Source organism: Mustela nivalis (genome assembly GCF_964662115.1).
Source record: "Mustela nivalis genome assembly, chromosome: X".
NCBI classification, from domain to species: domain Eukaryota; kingdom Metazoa; phylum Chordata; class Mammalia; order Carnivora; family Mustelidae; genus Mustela; species Mustela nivalis.
This window is the reverse complement of record NC_139040.1, coordinates 116,082,302-116,103,653: the sequence shown is the minus strand read 5'-3', so window position 1 is coordinate 116,103,653 and position 21,352 is coordinate 116,082,302. Positions and strand designations below refer to the sequence as shown.

Below are 21,352 nucleotides of genomic sequence, written 5' to 3'. Positions count from 1 at the left end.
ATCCCACCGAGGTGAGGCTTTTGTCCCCAGCCCTCTTTCTCTTCCAGCATCCCTGGTCTTAGAAAATGACAGTAGCATTCACCTAGTTGCCCATGCCTCAAACCTGGGAAGTAATCTGACCTGTCCTTTGCTCACTTCCTCACATAAGGTTAATTACCTGCTTCCATTGATTTGGTCACTGAGTCTCTCTCAAATTAATTGCCCCACTTTTTTCCCACCCTGGCTGCCCACTCCTTAGTTAACTTGGGAAGATACTGTTTCAGTTTTTATGGGAAGGTCATGGGCAGGCTGATGGGGGTTGCCGTGCCATGAGGTCACAAAGACTGAAGGGTGCTGGTGACTGAACAGGCGAAAATTCTAGACACTGGAGATTTCCTTGTCGTTCTAACATCCTCCTTGTGTGGGCTTTGTTTGAAATTGTGACTTGTACATCTCTCAGTTAGTTCCCTTTTACTTCCCTGGTGTTTTCCCTCTCCTGTATGAGGCACAGCTCCGTTGGTCCGGGAAGTTCTGAGCTCACAACTGTCATTCAGCTCCGTGGTTGAGTCTTGGCTCTGACCCTTCCTGGCTGCAAGAGCTGGAACAGATCACGGACTCTCTTGACTCTTTGTTTCTTTATCTGTAAAATAAGTGGCTTCCCTGGAGCAGTGAGGCCACACCCTGGCTATGCAGTAGAATCACCTGGGGTGTGTGTGTGTGTTTGTGGGGGGCATTTGGACCTCCCAGCCCAGGCTACACCCTGGAACCCTGACATCAGCCTCCCGCCTTGCCACCTTCAGGATGGTTGAAAGCTCCCCTCAGAGATAGTGTGTCGCCAGGCTTGAGAACCATTGACTTCATGATTTTAAAGGGCCACAACTCTTCTATCATTGCGTGTTTTCAGTCATGCCCCAAACTGAAGTTGAGAGTTCCCTTAATGTTTTTACTAAGTTGGAAAAAAATAGCTGTGAAGTTCCCCGCACCCCCTTCCATCTGCTGTTTGTTCTTATTTACATACGATGGAACCCAGCCCACTGATTTACAGTTCTGGTTCCCTTACAACTGTTATTGAACTGAAAACATAGCTGAAAACTTATTAAACAGAAAAAAATTATTTTGAGCTTTGTGCCGACAATTCCTTATAGAACCAAGGAAACATCTAAACTTTCCTTCTAGAATTAAGGCTAAAAATGGATTTTCAACCCCCTAATCTTAAGGGAACAATTTAATTCTGGTGCCAAACCTAGTATTTATTCTTTCTTGAGTATCCTGTCAAGAAAATCAAAGCATCTCTGTGAGAGAATGACATTTTGGGGGATTTGTCCCTAGAAACAGGCAGGACCTCCCCAGACTCCTCTACGTGGGCCTCTGAAGGCAAGAGTTAGCATCTCTCTTCCCTAGTTCTCTCTGCTGGCCCACAAACATGGGAAGAAAAGCCAGGGCAAACATACCATCGCTGTGGGTATGTGGTCTCACTGTTGAAACACTTGGGAACAGGTCTTTCTGGAGACTGCTTTCCTGTAGAAGCCTCCTTCGGACCTACCATTTTAGGTCTGAAATAACCTAAGACTTTTTTTAAGCTGCAGGGGAGTAGAGAGGAGAACAAGAGGATTGCAGAGAACAGCAAAGCATTTGGCGTGACCACGGGCACTCAGTTTGGGGAAAACTAGGTCCTGACAGAAGCCTGATTTAGACTGGGAAGGAGTCCCTTGGAGTGCTGGCTCTTCCTGCCTGTTTGCCTGTTAACAGTATCGCCTTCAACTGTTCACTCACTTGCTTCTGGAATTCCCACCTGAAACACACAGCCCATGCCTTCGCATGTCTCTCCCAGAGCCTTAACTATTGAAATTAGTTGCCGCCTTGGTAAGGATGGCTTAATTTAGTAGATGGAGAAAGGTCAGTTATAACCTATGGTGGATTCCTTTCCACATACAATCCTTTTACAACTAGACCATCAAATTGTTCTCTGCAAAGGAATGGTTAATTATCTTCTGGTGATGGGGAAAAAAACCCACATTTTCCTGGGGAAAGAAATATTGCCAGAGCTTGGAGTCAAGCTGAAAGGAAGCTGTTTCCCACCACATTTGGCACTGAACTCTTTCTTGTGCCCTAGAAAACCCTGTCTGAATCTTCCTGGTTTTGACCTGTCTCTCGGGGTATTTCCTTGCAGATGGAGGAATTGATTGAGGGTATTCGCTGGGCCTTTATTGACATGCTGGAGAAAGAAAATGAGTGGATGGATGCAGGGACAAAAAGGAAAGCCAAGGAAAAGGTAAGAGTTCTTTTGATTAAAAAAAAAAAATACGACTTTCCGTGTAATGGATTTTCATGCTCAGTATTGTGTACTTGATTTTTATATTGACTGAGCTCTTGACTCCGAATGACCCCGGAGTCAGGTGTCTGTTTTGGGATGAATATATAGATTTCATCACCGGGAGGTAAGAGAAAATAAGATCTGACTTTTTTCTTTCTCGAACTGCATTTCAAACACCTTGTAATTCAGCCTTTCCTTCTCTCTCCATTGCTGTTTCTAAGAGCCACATGGCCCACTGCCCAGTGAATTTTGCCACAAACAGTCATTGGCTGTGGCAGAATGCAGAGCAGTGGGGAACCATGGGCAGCAGCTGGCAGAAGAGCCCTCAAGGCCCAAAGAAGAAAACCCCATACTGGCTGTGTGTCCTTCTGCTCTGTGCACGATGTGTGCACATGTCCTCGGGAAAATCCTTTCCCGCAACCAAGCAGGTCTACTTTCCTAACCCATCATTTTGCTCTAAATGATCTAAATGGCACGCTTATCAACTTACAGATCAGTAGTAGACCATGGTGTAGGAATGCAAAAATGTTGCCTAATAGAAGTAGACGCTTGGTGGGCCTTGTACAATTTTCTGGTCCCATGTAACAAGACGAAGGAATGAGTGAGAGAAGTATTGGCAGCCGTGCTGCTTAAACAATGAAGACTCAGACCGATGGAGCTTGAGGGGGTAGGGAATCCCTCCTGCATCCCCAGCAAGGTCTGATTTAGTGGACAGATGGTGCAGTTGAACGTTTGTGACTTCAGCCAGTCCCCCTGCTGATTGTTATTGCTCGGGAGGGGGGCGCCTGGGGGAACACTGCTTGGAGTCCTCCTGAGTCATGCTGAGTACAGATCTTTTTGCCCTATGGGCTAGAAATGGGGAGAGGGGAGAGCAGTGAACCTACCCTCCTTGATGCTATAGGGGTGGATACGTGGAGTCATCATGCATCCGGACCCACAAAATGTGCAGCACCAAGAGTGAATCCTAATATAAACTTTGAATTCCGGGTGGTGATGCTGTACCAGTGCAGGTTCATTGATTGTAGCAAATGCACCTCTCTGGTGGGGGAGTTTGTTAACGGGGAGGCTATGCACATGTGGGCTCAGGGGTTTTATGGGAGATCGCTGTGCTTTCACCTCAATTTTGCTGTGAACGTATGACTGCTTGAAAAAATCAAGTCTATTCGACAACAACAGCAGCAGCAACAACAACAAAAAACAAAGAGGGCACCATTCTGGGAGTGCTTAGCTTCACTGAAATGAGAATGTACAGAGGTTTAGCAAGGGTATTTTCTAGAGCTTTAATACTCCTGAGATGGATGAACGTTGCCATAGATATTTTTGTCAATAGACATGAAAAGGCTGTTCACTGTTTGTAGTGAAGGAAGAACTTGGGTGGCCGGGGGTGGCAGGTGTTGGAAGAAGACAAAGGGAAAGTTGGATGTTTTTCCCCTCGAGAATCTGTCAAAGCCATCTTAAGTCATGGAAGGCGCAAGCTGATGAAGGCAGGAACACGCGGGCTGGGATGAGAAACTCTCCAGATGGTAGATGAAACTTTTGGCACCAACATATTGTTGTTTTTTTTGAAGGCTTCATTTATTTGCTGGGCTAGCTTGTGATATCTGGAACAGAACGTGTCTTGCACTGCACAGTCGAGAGTGCAGAGCACTGGGCCTCTTGATCCTAGCCTGACCCTTTGTGGCTGGGGTGGAGTGATGAAGCCTGTGTGAAAGTGCTGAACAGGATGGACACCAGAGGAATGTTCTGGGGACTGCAGTCAGTTTTTGGGAAGTATGACTGGTTGCCTCAGGGGGAGATCGTCTGAGTTTGCATAAAGGGGTGGGCACCTTACAGTTGGGTCTTCTAGGCAAGTGGCGCATGGGTCTTTCTTGAAGGCACATTATTCTCAGTTCTTCTAATATTAGACATGTTCCTGTTTGCTCCCTGAGTTGCTCTCCGGTCTTATATTTTATTTCAGTGAGAGCTGTCACTTTTTCTTCTAAAAGAACTCTTTGAACACACTGCTTTCTTTGCGCTGAGTTCAACCTGCCAGGAACTCAACTAGTTCCTTGACAGGTACAAATATCAAAGAGAATTTTCCTCCTGGATCTCACCAGGCTCCCTGAATATCCTGTATTTCAGAGTTCAGGGACATTCCTTTAACAAAAGGCAAGAAAGAGGGGATGTTGTCTGAGAATTTTCACCAGTTTCCCAAAGCATGTCAGGCCCTGGACCCCAGAAGATGCAGATTTTCTTTTTCTGAATTAAATGAACACGCAGTTCTGGAAATGACCTCTGGGCGGAGCTCATAGACTCGCAAAGACAGAATTTAGGAAGCTGAAGGCATTTATGCAGCTTTCGGCTCTGGGGTTGTTTTTGAAAAAATTATTTTTTTTCTTGCCCTTTTTCTCTGCTGTCCTCAATTTGATTGCCTTTTAATAGTCAACAAGAAAGGACAGTTTCTGCCTACTAATTCCTTGAATCTCAGATGGAAATCTCTGACAATCTTAGGGGCTTTGTCTTTCTGATACTGAGTAGCTTCTGCATTAAGACAGGATTTGCCTGTGTTGAAAGTGGAGGTGAATAATTTGCCTGCTCTTCCTGGTATGACTTGGCACTGTTCTTTGGGCATGTGTTGAATGCAGTATATCACCGAGGCGGAAGATTTCTCATCAATAATAGTGCCCACACTGGGCCAGTGCTGAGTCACTTGGCAACCCCTTGGGAAAGCTGGGAAAATGTTCCGATTTGCGAGTGGGAGAGGCTTTTCTTTGCCTCACCACGAAGCTCTAGGCTGCAACAAATGACAGTGCCTCCTGTATTGGGTGCTGACCTAAGTGTTCTCTAGTGCCAGGCCTCCTGAATGTGGAAGGCCCAGATGCCGCAGTGACTTGAGGCCTAACACCTTGGGTTGTGTGTCAGTGACCCTGGTTTCAAGGTGGAACTATGGGGATGTGATTCTGTCGTGTTATTCAGTAGGGGTGATCACCATAAAAAGATCAACAGGGTTGCCTCTGCTCTGGGGAAGGGTAAATCTGTTGTCTCAGTCTCCTGGCCTTGCTCCTCTCATCTCCTAAGAGGTCACGAGTGGTTTAGAAACCACTAAACTGACAGCGTAGGTTTCAACTGGAAATTTAGTATTGTGAAATAAGCACCAATTTTTGTTCAGGATTCTGTTTCCTGCAAGCATATGCTTTTACTGTAAACTAGCAGCAAAGGACAGGAAGCCTGTTATTTTTTTGGTTATCACAGGTGGGGGATGAGTGTAAGGTGATGGAAATTATTTTGGGGGGGTGTCTTCTGGAAGATTTGCCTTTTCCAGAACAGAGTAGGAGGATCTCAAGGTCACTACGTAGTGATTCTGAGGCCTGGCAGGAAGGGATGCAGCACTGCCTTTGGCTGCCCTAGTGGCAGGAGTTCTGCTGGAGAGCTCTGTTTGAGATCAGGAGGAACAGCTTCCTGAATTGGGCTAGTCCTCTGCTGGATTCAGTTCTGTATCCAAAATCTGGGTCCTTCCTGAAATATTTGTTTGTTTGTCCTCTTTACTTCTGGGATCTATGTTTGCCTGGCCACCCCTAGAGAGAAAGACTTGGATGGAACTGCTAGGAAGGCAGCCTCCTCAGGATCTTGTGAGTGGCCTTAACCTTGGCCACAGCAGGTACACATGGTTCCTGGGAGTGTGCTACATGGTCCTATTGCCACAGGCAGGCAACATAGGCTTTGAGCAAGGTGGGAAGAGTTTTCCTGCAGAGGACCAAACAAAATTGTATTTCACCTCTTTGGCTTTGTCTCCATTTGGGATGAAAAATAATCATTCCTTTTGCCCCTCTAAGTACTTGACTGGGCCCCGTGTGATGAAAGATAGGTTAACAAGAGAAAATCAACCAGAAGTTTATTTATTTATTTTTTCTCAAAGATTTTATTTATTTACTTGACAGAAAGAGATCACAGGTAGGCAGAGAGGCAGGCAGAGAGAGAGAGAGAGAGAGAGAGGAGGAAGTAGGCTCCCCACCGAGCAGAGAGCCCGATGCGGGGCTCGATTCCAGGACCCTGAGATCATGACCTGAGCCAAAGGCAGAGGCTTTAACCCACTGAGCCACCCAGGTGCCCCAACCAGAAGTTTATTAATGTGTATATCTCATACATACATGAGAGAAACTCAGAAAAATGAATAACTCAGAGGTGGCTTCAAACCTCAGCTTGTATAGCATCCTTAACAAAGCAGACAAAATTTGCAGAAAAATGACAAAGGAAAGTGGTTTTGGACTTCTGAGAGCAGCAGATATGGAAAGGTAAATATACGGGAAACTAATGGTAGACACAGGCTAGTTAGTGAAGTCTGTTACATAGATTACTCCTGTGCTATCTCCAGGTGGATAGGGTCTAAAGTTGTCTTTGGTGATTCACCTTTGTCCTTCCAGGTAGAAAGGTGAGAGATGCATTAGAAATGCAAATTCCTGGGTCTCCCTAGACCTGCTGAGCTCTGGGGTGGTGGCGGGAGGCCCACCGCCTTGCTGTTACCATTTCATCCCACATCTGTCTGGCTTCCAGCTGCTGGCACCTGCACTTTGCCCAAGAGCTTTCTCTTCCCACTGGAACCTTCTGTGCCACTCATACAGAGGGCCCATGAATGAACACACTCAATAACTGATGGGAGTTACTGTGTATGCCCCCTCCTCCCTCAGGGATGTGTTCAGCAGGGCTCCTGCAGTTTCCCCAGCCGGCTAAGCTCCACTAGCTCACATGGTCAGCTGGCTCAAGAAGATGCCTTTTCCGGACAGCCAGCCTTCCGCAGTCCCTTCCTGGTGTTTGATGTTTCTTTCACTTGCGAAGTGAACTGCTCATGCTCGAGTCCTTGTCTTGGGGTCTCCTCTTGGGGATCCTCAGACTAGGGCACAGACCCTGGGGTATGCATCCTCTCCATCCTTGCCGGCCTTAAGGTGACAACACATTTCACTGCATGTCTGTGTGCGCAGCACTTCAGCAAGTTCGCTTCCACAGACGTTTCCAGAACCAATGACATGCCAGGTGCTGGAGCAGGAGCTGTAGATTCAAAGATGATCCGTGGCTTCCTTTCTCTGCCAGGGCTTTCACTGTCCTGGGAGAGGATAGCAGGAACACGGGTGCTGCGCAGATGGGGAGAAATTTTCGTTAATGCAGTGGAGAGACAAAGTGCTCCTGCCTGTCGCTGTAGGGGAGGAAGATTCTAAGGAGCCCAAGCCCACATGTGGGGGCACCTGACTTGGGCACGGCCCACTCTGCGTCGCCCTTTTTATCAGTGCCTCTGCCCTTGTAGCCTGTGGGTAAGACTTCCTCTGGCTCCTCCTTGTGGATCTCAACAGCTCTGCGCCCGGCTATCACTTCCCTTGGCACCTTCACTCTTGCTTCGTTTCACATTTTCTCTTTAAATTGGTCTGTGGAAAAAAGACAAGACCTTTGTCAGAGTGTCTCCTGCCCTCCCCTGTTCCAGATTCAAGGCCGTTTGCATGTGCTCCAGAATGCTGGGTTCTTGCCTCTACTCCAGTGCTGCCCCCGCGACACGCAGGAACGGACAGAGCAGCAAGTAAACCTCTCTGCCCCGTGTTTCCCCATTTCTCTCACAGGTACATCCTGGCCAAGGGAGTAGCTTTCAGACTTGTGTCCCCTCTCTCTAAGTGGCCTCAACAGGAAGTACAGCATAGACGTCACTAAGCCTACAGACTGTGGAGAAAGACTCTTTAAGCCCAGAGCCAGTGTCTGCCCTTTTTAGCTGCGTGACCCTTTGGAAGTTACTTAACGTCTCTGACCCTCCCTTTTTACACCTGTAAAATGGGGAGAGGAGTACCTACCTCATTGTTTATGCAGGAGTTCATATACTTAAAGTACTTAGAAGAGGCCCCGCGGCACGAGAACGTCTCAGTGTATTCAGCTGTTTCTTCTAAGCTGCTGTCCTGTGGCAGAGGCGAGGCTTCGGACGAGACTGGCTGGCGAGGAGAGAGAGATGGGAAGTCAGGGTCCCTGTGTGTGTTTCTGGGTTGGGGGCTCTTCGTCGGGGTCAGGAAGGTAGGGGACGGAAGACCACACGCCGCCAAGTGCCTCTCGCCCCCAACGCGCCCCGCTGCGCCTGGTGCGAACGCTGCCCTTCTCCTCACCGCATCTGCGGACAGGCAGTTGAGAGTGACCGGTCCCTGCTGAGAGGGGCTGGGAGGGCCCGCTGCTTTTCTTTGTGGAGTTTGGATCTTCCGGTTTTGAACAAACTGAGCATTATCTTTGTGACACGTTTTCTGGTGTATTTTTTTTTAAAATATTTTATTTATTTATTTGACAGAGAGAGAGAGAGAGAGAGTTCACAAGTAGGCAGAGGCAGGCAGAGAGAGAGGAGGAAGCAGGCTCCCTGCCGAGCAGAGAGCCCAACGTGGGGCTCGATCCCAGGACCCTGGGGTCATGACCTGAGCCGGAGGCAGAGGCTTTAACCCACTGAGCCACCCAGGCGCCCCTCTGGTGTATTATTTTTATTAAGTTTTTTGATTTGAATTCCAGTGTAGTTACCATACCATGTTACATTAATTTCAGGTGTGGACCACAGGGGTGCCTCGAATCTATTACCCCGCTTGGCGCCCATGACAGGAAGTGTACTCTTAACCCTCATCACCAGTTTCCCCCATCTTCCTGCCCCTCCTGTGCTCTGGTAGCCAGCAGTATATATATTTTATGTATTTTATTTTATTTATTTATTTTTAAAGATTTTATTTATATTATTTGACAGAAAGAGATCACAAGTAGGCAGAGAGGTAGGCAGAGAGAGAGAGAGAGAGGAGGAAGCAGGCTCCCTGCTTAGCAGAGAGCCTGATGCGGGACTCAATCCCAGGACCCTGAGATCATGACCTGAGCTGAAGGCAGAGGCTTAACCCACTGAGCCACCCAGGTGCCCCTATTTTATGTATTTTAAACACAGAAGCAAATGTTTCATGTGAGGAGTTTGATGCATGTGTTTATCAAAGGCATATTATGCCTGATACCTTATTAGAGTGAGTTTAATTGAGTTTTGGTCTTCTAGAGCCTCATGGAAGTATTGTTTTGTGTGATGCTCTAGGTGATTGGTTCTCACACGTAAGGGGCATCAGCGCCAGCTGAAGGGCTTGTTAAAATGCAGATTGCCAGGCCCCACCCCAGAGTTTCTGAGTCCAGAGCTCTGAGGTGGGGCCCCGGAATTTGCATTTCTGGTAAGTTCTCGGTGTCACTGTTGGTCTTGCGCCAACACTTTGATAACTGTTGGTGATCACAGGTGACACTTGCCCTCTCCGAAGCCCGTGTAACTAGAACAAGCTAACACTCATCAAACGCCCGTCTTACCCTTACCCTAGACTGTCAGAACCCAGCCCAGCCGTCGGCACCACTGCTCTTGTGCCTGCTGAAAAGCCCTCATTGGCAGAGATCCAAAGCCTCCTTCTCCGTCAATTCTAACCCCCAAATCCCTGACTGTCCCCAGGAACTATGCAGAATGAGTCTTCCATGGGAAAGCCCTCCTGATATCTGAAGATGTTGAATGTGTTTCTATTTCAGAACTCTAGAGTTCATCAGGAATTACCAGATGTTATATGCCAGGCTGCGTGTTCTAAATGCTCCACAGGTATTAGCTGCTTCAACGCCCTAATATCTGTATGAGGTGGGCCAAAGTTTTTTCCTTCACAGGCTTTAGGAACCTAAAGCATGTTGAGTGCCAGCCGACTTACCCAGGGTCATACAGCCGAAGGCCCGGAACTGTGTCCTTGGCAGGCTGCGCTGTGCTTTTAACTATACTTGCTGGGGGATCTCTCCGAGTGTGGGCCACAGACCGGCAGCATCAGCACCACCTAGGAAGTCTCTAGAAATGCAGATTCTTGGTCCTACTCCAGTTCTGTAGACTCAGGAGCCCTGGGAGGTGGCCCACGAATCTGCATTTGAGTAAGCCCTCCAGGTGATTCTGATGCAGCCAGTGTGGGAATCACTGCTCCGCGCTATGATTCTCTTGCTTCGTCCTGCTGGCTGCTGTCCAGGTTTCAACATCTTTTTTTAAAACTCAGGTTCAAAGCCGAACACAATATTCTAGATACAGCCTAACTCACACAGCACAATGGGAATATTATTACTGCCTTTGTTTTGCATACAAATTATATTAAAAAATCCAAAGTTTATATTATGGCTATCTTTTCCCCTCAGCCATGTCACTGTGCGCTCATAACGAATTTGCAGTCAGTTAATTTCTAGGTCTTTTTTTATCCCTCCAGAAACTGTTGTTAGGCCCTGTTCTCCAGCCCTAAACTTGGCTTTTTTTTTTCTTTTTTTAAACCCTTATCCTAGAACTTCATGTTTATTCTTACTTAAATCCATTTACCTTTGGTTCATGGCTCAGCTTTAAAAAATATATATACACATATATGTATATATATAAATATATACATACATATTTCTGGACCTTCTCTTTATTTATTTTTGTTACAAAAATCTGTGCTCATTGAAGAAAATCTTGGAAGTAAAGTGCAAAAGGAGAAAGAAAAAAATTATTGCTAGTTCCATCATCCAAACATAACCACCACAAACATCTTGATGTTACTACTTTCTTTGGCTTTTTCCCTGTCCGTAGATTTGAATAATGCCATATATAGGTATAGATATAGATATAGATATGAATTTGATTTTTTTCTCCTTTATATTATAAATATTCTATTATTACATTGTCTTTATAAGAGTTTTCACTGTTATTGACTATTTTGTCCATTGGCTGTATATGAAATGACTTACAAGTTCTCCATAGTTGGGTAGTTAGGTTGTGCCATTAATGATATTCTTATGATAAACATTTTGTGCATAAGTAAATCTTTCGCCAAGTTCCAAACGAATTGCTTAGAATGGGATCTTAAAAAGCCATTAAAAATCTCGGGTCTGTTAGTGTGTCAACTACTGTCTCCACTTGTAAATCATTCATAATGGGAGAAATCTGTTCTTTGATTTGGATTGTTTTTATGCATTGTCAATGAGGATGCTTATGAAATGGAGGTGGAATCGACATGTTTGCTTATCCCTTGGAGACTCCTTCTAGACTGATCTACAGATTCATGGAGAATCTGCTCTGTGGCAGGTCTTTTGCTGGGTGCTAAGTAATTCACTAACCAGTAGATTTTTAGTCCAGTTGTTCTCCTTTGAACAACTCCCTGGAACTCTCATCGACTTCCTCCTTTCTGCCTGCTCAGATTTAGCGTGACTTGATAGAGCCCAGTTACATTGCATTTGGATATTCCTTGCTTTACTAGTGTCCTTTAAAAAAAAAAAAGATTATTTACTTACTAGAGAGAGAGAGAGGGAGAGAGATAGAGAGAGGGAGAGAGAAAGAGTGCATGAGCAGGGGGAACAGCAGAGAGAGAGGGAGAGGGAGAAGGAGAAGCAGACTCCCCACTGACACACAGGGCTTGATCCCAGGATCCCGAGATCAGGACTGGAGCCAAAGTCAGGTGCTCAACCAACTGAGCCACCCGGGTGCCCCTGTAGTGTTATTTGAAAAAAAAAAAAAAGGGAGAGAGAAAGAGAGAATCCTGATGATACTGAACATTCACTGGGCTCCCATTCTTTCTAAGATCCCGTGTTATCCTCAGTACACATTACATCATTCCGTGGGGGTACAGCCAACTCTTCAGACTCCCAAACCAGAAATCTCATATTCCCTCCCAGCCAACTGGAAACACTCAAATCCTGTTGAGTCTGTCTTCTAACAACTTTTAAATCTTTATCATTTCTGTTTCATAGTTCTTTCCTCCCCTAGCTTCTCATACTTCTTTTTCTTAATTTTTAAAACAAATTGAAGTAAAATTCACATAACATAAAAGTAACCATTTTAAAGTCTACAGTTCAGTGGCTTTTAGTACTCACATAGTGCTGTGCAACCGTCACTGCTCTCCTGTCCCCAAAGATTTCTGTCACCCCAAAAGAAAACTTCATACTATTAGCAGTCCCTCCTCACTCTTGCTTTTCCCCCAGCCCTAGACAGCCACCATTCTGCTTTCACTCTATGGATTCACCTGTTCTATATATTTCATATCCATGGAATCATAGAATATGTGACCTCTTATATCTGGCTTCTTGCACTCAATATAATGTTTATAGGTTCACCCGTGTTGTAAAGTTCATCCTTTTTAACCCATTTCCTCATTTTTAGTCTTGGAAAGAGAATTACAGAATAGGCTTCTTAAAAAACATTTCCGATAGTGAAGTCTTTCATGTCTTCTCCGAGCTTTTGAAATAGCGTCATAGTGTTTATTCATAACTAGAAAACTTTACCCCAGAATAGAGAATTATTGAGCAGAAGTGACCCCTGTAAGGGAAGAACTATGGCTGGCTGGTTGATTATTAGAAGCTTAGAACCTGACATGGTCTGGCACTCCCTTCTGTGGCCACTGGGCAGACCTTAGCAAGGATCTCGGCTCTGGCAAACACATAGACGAGATGCACATCTTTTGAGGACCTTGGTTTCTTCACCTGTGAAATGAGAACAAATATACTACCATTTTCACAGAGTGCTTGGGAGGATTCGATAAGTAAGGTATGCACAGTGCTGGCAAAGAACAAATGCTCAGTGTTAGTAAGATAAGGTTTTTGTTTTCTACCTCCAAGTTGCCTTTTATTCTCTCCTCACCAAATAATGCGATGTGCCATTATAGTCTCTTAAAGTTGGGAAAGAAAAGCTGATGCCAGTTCAATTGCTTTCTTTGGCACGGAGGTACAGAGTGGACTTTTAGTGACTTTGACTCAGTTCAAAAATTTTAAATGTTTTATTAAATTTTTTGATGTGCCCCAGAGTATACCTAACAAATCCCCGGGTCCTCCTCGGCCACCCCCACCAGTCTCACCAGTGTTTGCCATTCTGAAGTCATACACTCCACATCCCACCTGTTTTTATGCTTGAGAATTCAAAAGCTAATCCTTGACATTTTACTAAAAACATTTCATTATGTGTCTCCCCCAGATGAATATTTTTAACTAAGTGTAGAACTGTGAACATACCCAGCAATATTTATTAACAATACCTTGTTCATGGGTAGCCCGTGTATAGTTTTCTGTAATTATCTAAAAAATGTTTCTTTTTTTTTTTAAATATCAATTCACATCACAATCCAAATGGAGTACACATATTGCAGTTCATAGGTCCGTCTTTCAAGGCTTCGAAAATGTTAAGAGCTCCCACTCCTGTTTTATCTGTGAATTATGTATTTCTTGAAAAAATTGTATCATTGGTCTGGTCGAGTTTTTAGCAGTCTTGATTTGGCTGATTGTATCCTAGTGTTTTCTTTTAACGCGTTCTTCTGTCCTTTCCATTTCCTGTTAGTGGAATCTAGAGGTTTGAGAAGATTCAGGTTCGATTTTCTTCTGGAAGGAAGCCGTGGCGGGGGGGGGGGGGGCGGTGCTGTCAGCTTCCTGTTGCAGCCAACCAAGCTGCTCGCGAGAAGCCTGGTGGGTTTGGGGACTGTCAGCCCGATCCTTCCATTTTCACTCACCCATCAACCTTTCGCCTCAGGTGGGAATCCTTTTTTTCTCCACTGTGTCTTAGGATCACCTAAGAAGCTTTTAAGAAAATCCTGACGCTGAGGTGGCTCCCCAGGCCAATGGCATCCAGACTACCCGGCGTGTCAGCAGTTTTTCAAGCTCCTCAGGAGATAAAAATATGCAGCCAGGGCTGAAAACCACTGTCCTAATTATTTTCACGGTCATTGATAATATTGCCTAGGTACGTGAGTTCAGTAAGTGTTGCAACGAGTGATTTTCAGATTCTGTCACATTTATTAGCTGGAATTCTATAAAAAAAAGATTTCTTCTCATCAGCAACTCAAATATGCCGATGCGTAGTTTATACTGACGTAAACTGCTGAAAGACACCAAAAACATCTGTCTTTATTAATTTGTATAATGAGTCGGTCCCTTAATATCTCCAAAGGTGCCAAAGCAGTTTTTTTTTTTAATTGCGGTATAGTTAGCATATGGTGTTCTATTAGTCTTAGGTGTACATTGCAGTGGTTCATAGAATTCTATACAGTGCTCACTGCTTATTGCTGTAAGTGAACTCTTAATTCCCTTCCACCTGTTTTACCCATACCCTCACCTACCTCCCCTCTGGTGACCACCAGAGCTCTCTATAGTTCAGAGTCTGTTTTTTGTTTGTCTTTTTTTGTTTTGTTTCTTACATTCCACATATAAGTGAAATGATATGGTATTTCCCTCTCTCTGACTGACCTATTTTACTTAACATACTACTCTTTAGATCCATTGTGTTGTTGCAAATGGCAAGATTTTATTCTTTTTTATGACTGAGTAATATTCCACTGTGTGTGTGTGTCTGTATATGTGTACCACCTCGTCTTTATTCATCTGTTGATGTACACTTGTACTGCTTCCATAATTTGACTATTGTGAATAATAATAATAATGCAGTAAATATAGGGGTGCATATATCCTTTCAAATTAGTATTTTTGTATTTTTTGGGTAAATGAACAGTAGTAGAATTACTGGTAGTGATTCTTTTTTGAGTTTTTAAAAAAGATTCATTCATTCACTCACTCATTCATTCATTCATTTATGAATAAGAGAGATTGTGTGCAAATTTTGGGAGAGGCAGGGGGGGAGAGAGAGACTCCTGAAGCAGACTCAGTACTGAGTGAGGAGCCTGACACGGGGCTTAGTTCCAAGACCCTGAGATCATGATCATGACCCAAGCTGAAATCAAGAGTCTGTGGCCTAACTGACTGAGCCACCCGTGTGCCCGTATTTTGAATTTTTTGAGGAACCTCTGTACAATTTTCCACGGTCACTGCACCAGTTTGCATTCCCACAAGCCAAGCATGAATGTTCCTTTTTCTCCACATCTTCACCAACACCTGTTGTTTCTTACGTTGTTGTTTTTAGCTATTCTGACAGGTGTGAGGTGATATCTTACTGTAGTTTTGATTTACATTTCCGTGATGATGAGTGATGTTGAACATCTTTTCATGTGTCTGTCAGCCACCTGGATGTCTTCTTCGGAGAAATGCCTGTTTGTGTCCTCTGCCTATTTTTGAATTAGATTATTTTGTTTTTTTTTTGCTGTTGAGTTGTACAGGTTCTTTATATATTTTGGATACTAACCTTTTATTGAACATGTCATTTGCAAATATCTTCTCCCATTCAGTAGATTATCTTTTAGTTTTGTTGATTGTTTCCTTCACTGTGCAGAAGCTTTTTATTTTGATGTAATCCCAATACTTTATTTTTTCTCTTGTTTACCTTGCCTGAGGGGATATGCCCAAAAAATGTTGCTATGGCCAATGTCAGAGAAGTTACTGTCTGTGCTGTGTTCTAGGATCTTTATGGTTTTGGATCTTAAATTTAGGTCCTTAATCCATTTTGAGTTTATTTTTGTGTGTGGTGTAAGAAAGTGGTCCAGTTCCATTCTTCTCCAAGTAGGTGTCCAGACAGATTTCCCAACACCATTTCCAACCATTTGTTGAAGAGACCATCTTTTTCCCATTGCATATTCTTGCCTCCTTTGTCAAAGATTAGTTGACCACATAAATGTGGGTTTATTTCTGGGTGTTCTATACTGTTCCATCAATCTTTGTATCTTTTTCTGTGTCAATACCATACTGTATTGATTACTACAACTTCGTAGTATATATTGAAATCTGGGATTGTGATACCTTCAGCTTTGTTCTTCTTTTTCAAGATTGCTTTGGCTATTCAGGGTCTTTCATGGTTCATTACCAATTTTAGGATGGTTCTGTGAAAAATGCCATTGGCATTTTAATAAGGAGTGCATTAAATCTGTAGATTGCTTTGAATGGTATGGACATTTTGACAATATTTGGTCTTCCAATCCATGAGCATGAAATATCTTTCCATTTGTTGTGTTGTCTTCTATTTTTTTCATCAGTATTTTATAGTTTTCAGAGTAAAAGTCTTTCACTTCTTTGGTTAAGTTTATTTTTGGTGCAGTTGTAAATGGACTCTCTTAATTTCTGTTTCTGCTGCTTCATTATTAGTTTATAGAAATGCAGCAGATTTCTGTATATTGATTTTGCACCCTACAAACTTACTGAATTCATTTATCAGTTGCAGTAGTTTTTTGGTGGAGTCTCCAGGGTTTTCTTTATGTAGTTTCATGTAATTTGTAAATAGTGAAAGTTCCACTTCTTCATTACCAATTTGGATGCCTTTTATTTTTCTTGTCTGATTGCTATGGCTAGGACTTCTGGTACTGTTTTGAATAAAAGTGTACATCCTTGTCTTTTTCCTGATATTAGAAGAAAAGTGCTCAGTTTTTCACCATTTCTCATGATATTAGCTGTGGGTTTTTCATATATGGCCTTTATTATATTGAGGTATGTTCCCTCTAAGCCTACTTTTCTGAGGTTTTATTTTTTTTACGATTTTATCTATCTATTTGAGATAGAATGGGAGTAAGCAAGAGAGAGAGAGAGTTGAGAGAGCATGAGTAGGGGGAATGGGCAGGAAGAGAGGACAAATCAGACTCTCCACTGAGCAGGGAGACCAACACAGGGCTTGAAGCCAGGACCCTGGGATCATGACCTGAACCAAAGGCAGATGCTTAACCTACTAAGCCCTCCAGGTGCCCTTTGTTGATGGTTTTTAAAATCATGAATGGGTGTTGTACTTTGTCACATGCTTTTTCTGTATCTGCTGAAATGATCATATGGTTTTTATCCTTTCCCTGGTTGATGCAATGTATCACGTTGATTGATTTGTGAATATTGAACCACCCTTGCACCCAGGACTAAATCCCACTTTCTTGTGGTGAATCATTTTTTAAATATATTGTAGGATTCAGTTTACTCATATTTTGTTCAGGATTTTTACATCTATGTTCATCAGAGATATTGGCCTGTAATTCTCTTTTTTTGCAGTGTTTTTATTTATTTGTTTATTTTTAGAGAAGAGGAAGGACAGAGGGAGAGAGGGAATCCCAAACAGGCTCCACCCCACAACCCTGAGATCATGACATGAACCCAAACCACGAATCAGATGCTCAACTGACTGAGCCACCCAGGCACCACTTTCTTGTAGTGTTTTTACCTGGTTTTGGTGTCAGGGTAGTAAAGGCCTTAGAATGAATTTGGAAGCTTTTCTTCCTTTTCTCTTTTTTGGAATAGTTTTGAGGATAGGTGTTAAAAATTCTTTAAATGTTGGGTGGAATAAATAGGTGAAGCTCCTCTGGTCCTAGAATTTTGTTTGTTGGAATTTTTTGATTACTGCTTTAATTTTATTGCTGGTAATTGGTCTGTCCAAATTTTCTGTTTCTTCCTGATTCAGTTTTGGGGGGTTATAGGTTTCTAGGAATTTAACCATTTCTTCTAGGTTGGCTTCAGTTGTTGTTTTTTTTTATATAATATTCTCTTATAATCCTTTATATTTCTGTGTTGCTGGTTGTTATTTATCCTTTTTCATTTCTTACTTTGTTGGAATTCTCTCTCTCTCTTTCTCTCTCCCCTCCTCTCTCTCCCCTCCCCCCACCTTTGATGAGTCTGGCCCTGAGAAGGTTTTGTTGGTGGGTGGGGCCTGCAGTCAGACCGAATGTCTGCTTCCCGCCCAGTGTTGGGGCTGCAGTTGGGATGCTGTGTGTGTGGTTATCGTCCCCTCTCTGTGGGGAAGAGTCACTTTGGATTGGTAGGGGTACCTGTTGGAGCTGCTTTCACCCTGCCAGGCCTGTGACATCTCATTGGATGGGCTGTGGTCAAGGGCATACTGGATAGGGTCTGTCATCAGTAGAAAGTAGGGGAGAAGCACATGGTGTTAGCAAGGATCGTGAGCCGGTCTGCTGTGGGAGGGGACATGGCGCTGAGACCTGGCTGGACGGGGCATGTCTGCAGCAGAGTGAGGAGGCAGAGTGTGCTGTTAGCAAGTTAGGGAGCACTTACTGGTTCTCTGCTGGTTCCCACAGGTTTCTGTGCATCTAGCCTGGAAGGCAGGGGTGGAAATGACACTTGCCAGTTCCTTTGTTCATGTTGAAGTCTCTCAAGGATCCCTGCCCCTCTAGCATATGCTCTGAGTTTAGGAAGCTAATTTCCCTCCTGGACATCCCATGTGTTTTCCAAACTGTTGCTTCTCTGCTGTATCCCTGTGGACTGTTGTGCTGTCTCTTTAAGGGTGGGGACTTAGTTTCCTCTTGCTGGCCTAGCTCTCCCAGAGCTGAGCCCACTGATTTTTCAAGTTCTAGGTGGTAAGCCTTTCTGATTGGAAGAACTTGAAAGATTATGCATCTCAGGTTTTCAAAGCCAAATGTTTTGGGGATTCCTCTTCCCAATGTGGGTTTCCCTTACTTGGGGTTTCTTGTGTGAGGGTGTGGTTTTCTCCCCTCTGTGTGCTACATTATCCCTGCAGACATTCCCACGGGTCCACTTAGTTTCCAATGGTGTCTCCACCCCTCCTCCCTCTGCAATGTGGCCTTTTCTTTGTATTTAGCTGTGGAGAGTCTGTTCTGCTAGTCTTCTGGCCATCATCAGAGTTATTTACACTGATGGGTGTTATCTAGTTCTCTCAGTGGGAGGAGTAAACTTAGGCTCCTCCTACCCTGCCATCTTCTCAGGAAGTACAAAGCAATTTTTTTTTTAAGTGTCTAGATAAATTCAGGGAATTTTATGTATTTGACTTGTTTGATTGTTTGCCTTATTTTTTTTTTTTTTTATTTTTTTTTTTAGCACAGTTGCCCCATACTGGCCAACCCGAAGCTTTCCCTTTAGGGAATTCTGATGTGACTCCAGTTGATTCTGATAGTGTCTTTGTGTCCTGGCATGACAAGATATCCTCTTTAATGCTTGAGCTCTGTTTATCACAGACTGGTTTGAACAATTATAAATCAGTGCCTTAATTAGTTTCTCCACCTATGAGCAATGTATTGATTTTTTTTTTCTTGATGGAGGAGAGACTCCTTACCAACTTGAAATACAGAGTTTCAATAATAAATCTGCATAAATTGGAGTTAGAAATTTATGTGAATTTTCATTTGTGATGAGCACTAGCTCATGTCAGTGGACATACATGTAATACTCACTGTATGGTTTTTGGTGATTTCTTAAGCGTCGTCTTCCCTTTTGATCATCAAGAATATAAATGAGTCTTGATAACTAGTGTATGACCGTGCCATATATGAAAAAAATTATGCTAGTGTCCAGAAATAGAACTGATTTGAACAATGTGGAACAATGGAACTATATTAAAAGATGAAAGTTGGAATAGTAAGTATTTAAAAAATCTAACAATATCAGCAACCCTTAATGGTTTGAATACAGAACTGTAAAAATGTTTAGTTCTTAAGAGTCTATTAGTTATTATTTTTGGCTGAGGAATTGGTTGGTTGTAGGACTTTGAAAGCAGTTGGGAAAATGCCATGAGAGCTTTGGAATGAAATTCCAGAGGCCCAAAGCAGAGAGCTGCATTTTAAATATTATGGGAAATATTTGTTACTTTTATTCTTGGGATGAGTGGGAGAGATTTAATGTCTCTGTTTATCCTTTTTTGGTCCAAATACAAATTGGGTATGTTAGAAATTTAGTTTGATTTGATAGAAAAAGAATCACTTAAAAAACTTTTTTAAAACTGGTATTTTGAATTGAAGTATATTTGACACGCAGTATTATGTTAGTTTCAGGTGTACAACATAGTGAAAAGGAATCCGTTTTATATATTGATTTTTACTTTAATGGGAAAAGAGTTCATTAGGAATGTTCAAGTTCTTTGTGTACATTTTGTGATGCTCTTCTCTGGCCCAAGATGAGACTAAGAGCCCTGCCGCATCTGCTTATCTGCTGTCTCTGGGGCGGGCGTCTGCTGCTGTCAGCGGCTCCCTTCTTATCTGGCTACGGGTCCCGCTCATTCAGTTGTACGGGAATGTCAGTTCCATTAATAACCCAAGGACCGGACAGGCAGATAGTGGAAAATGGGTAAAGAGAAAGAAATTGTATTTAGCTCGGCTTTTTGAGGTGTCATTTTTCTCGACCCTAACATAGCTGGGCAAAGGCAGTCCGAGGGCATGACAGCAAAACCACCTCTGAGAGAATCTCATTTATGAGCCAGAGAAACAACCCAACACCAAGAGAAAAAAGAGTGAGTGAAACTGGGGAAAAAAGGTAATGATTGGGGCTTGGAGAAGTCTGGGGAAGTGGTGCTAGAAAAAAAAAAAAAGACATTACCCAATTATTTGGATAGAAGCTCTGGCAACTTGGCAAATTAAATTTTGTCTTTATTTTAGATATTATCTTTCTTGGTGTTTTGGATAAACAAAATTCCTTTAAAAGAAAAAGAATTTATGGAACGATTGATTCCTCATAGGAGATTTTGGAGTTATTTACTGTTCCTTTTGGCTCTGCGTCGGCCAGTTGCTAGAGGGAAGAGAGCGGGTTTTATTTTTCTTCGTGCAGCTAGAATGGCTCACCCACGGCAGTGCTCTGTGTAACACATCACCCCAAAACTTCCTGGCTTTGAGTAGAAGATATCTTATTATTTCTCATGATTTTGTGGGGCTCCTGGGGCCGAGGTGGATGGCTCTTCTAGAGGGGTCGCCTGGAGTGTCTCGTGCAGTTGCATTCATAGATTGGTCATGGCTGGGCATCTGAGTTGGCTCCTTCACTCTTATCTGGTGCCTTACTGTTCCTCATATGGCTGCTTTCTTCAGCAGGGTGGCATGGAAACTAAGGGTTCCAAGAGGGAGGGAGCCAAAGTTTCTACGGTCTAGGTTCAGAAGTCTCAGCTTTCTTTTGCTACATGCTTTTGGTCAAAGCTGGGGACCAGGGCAATCCCTAGAAGGGACTTCATCTCTTGGGTTGAAGAGCAGTGTGAGCATACAAAGACAGGAGCTGTTGTTGGCAGCCATGTTTGGAAGCTGCCTACCTGGAATCACTATCCTTTGCTTCTCTTTGCTGTGTTCAGTTTTTCATTGTTTATATTAGAGAATTTAGAATTATTTTTATTCTCTGTCTTTAACACCTGACCACCAAGTGTCATTAAATTTTTTTTCCTATTTTCTTGTTTGGTTGGTTAGGTTGTTTCTTATTATTGACTGATTTCTTTTTCTTAGCTCAAGACCAGTA

The 21,352-nt window shown here is 43.4% G+C and overlaps 1 protein-coding gene across 1 annotated transcript in view; it reads left to right on the top strand.

The window, feature by feature from the left end:
* PHEX (phosphate regulating endopeptidase X-linked) overlaps nucleotides 1-21,352 on the top strand; it is a 203,029-nt gene that overhangs the window by 95,322 nt on the left and 86,355 nt on the right. The window contains exon 12 of the mRNA XM_082718281.1: nucleotides 2,150-2,251. Coding sequence (XP_082574407.1) covers nucleotides 2,150-2,251 — 102 coding nt within the window. The remainder of the gene's footprint in view (nucleotides 1-2,149; nucleotides 2,252-21,352) is intronic.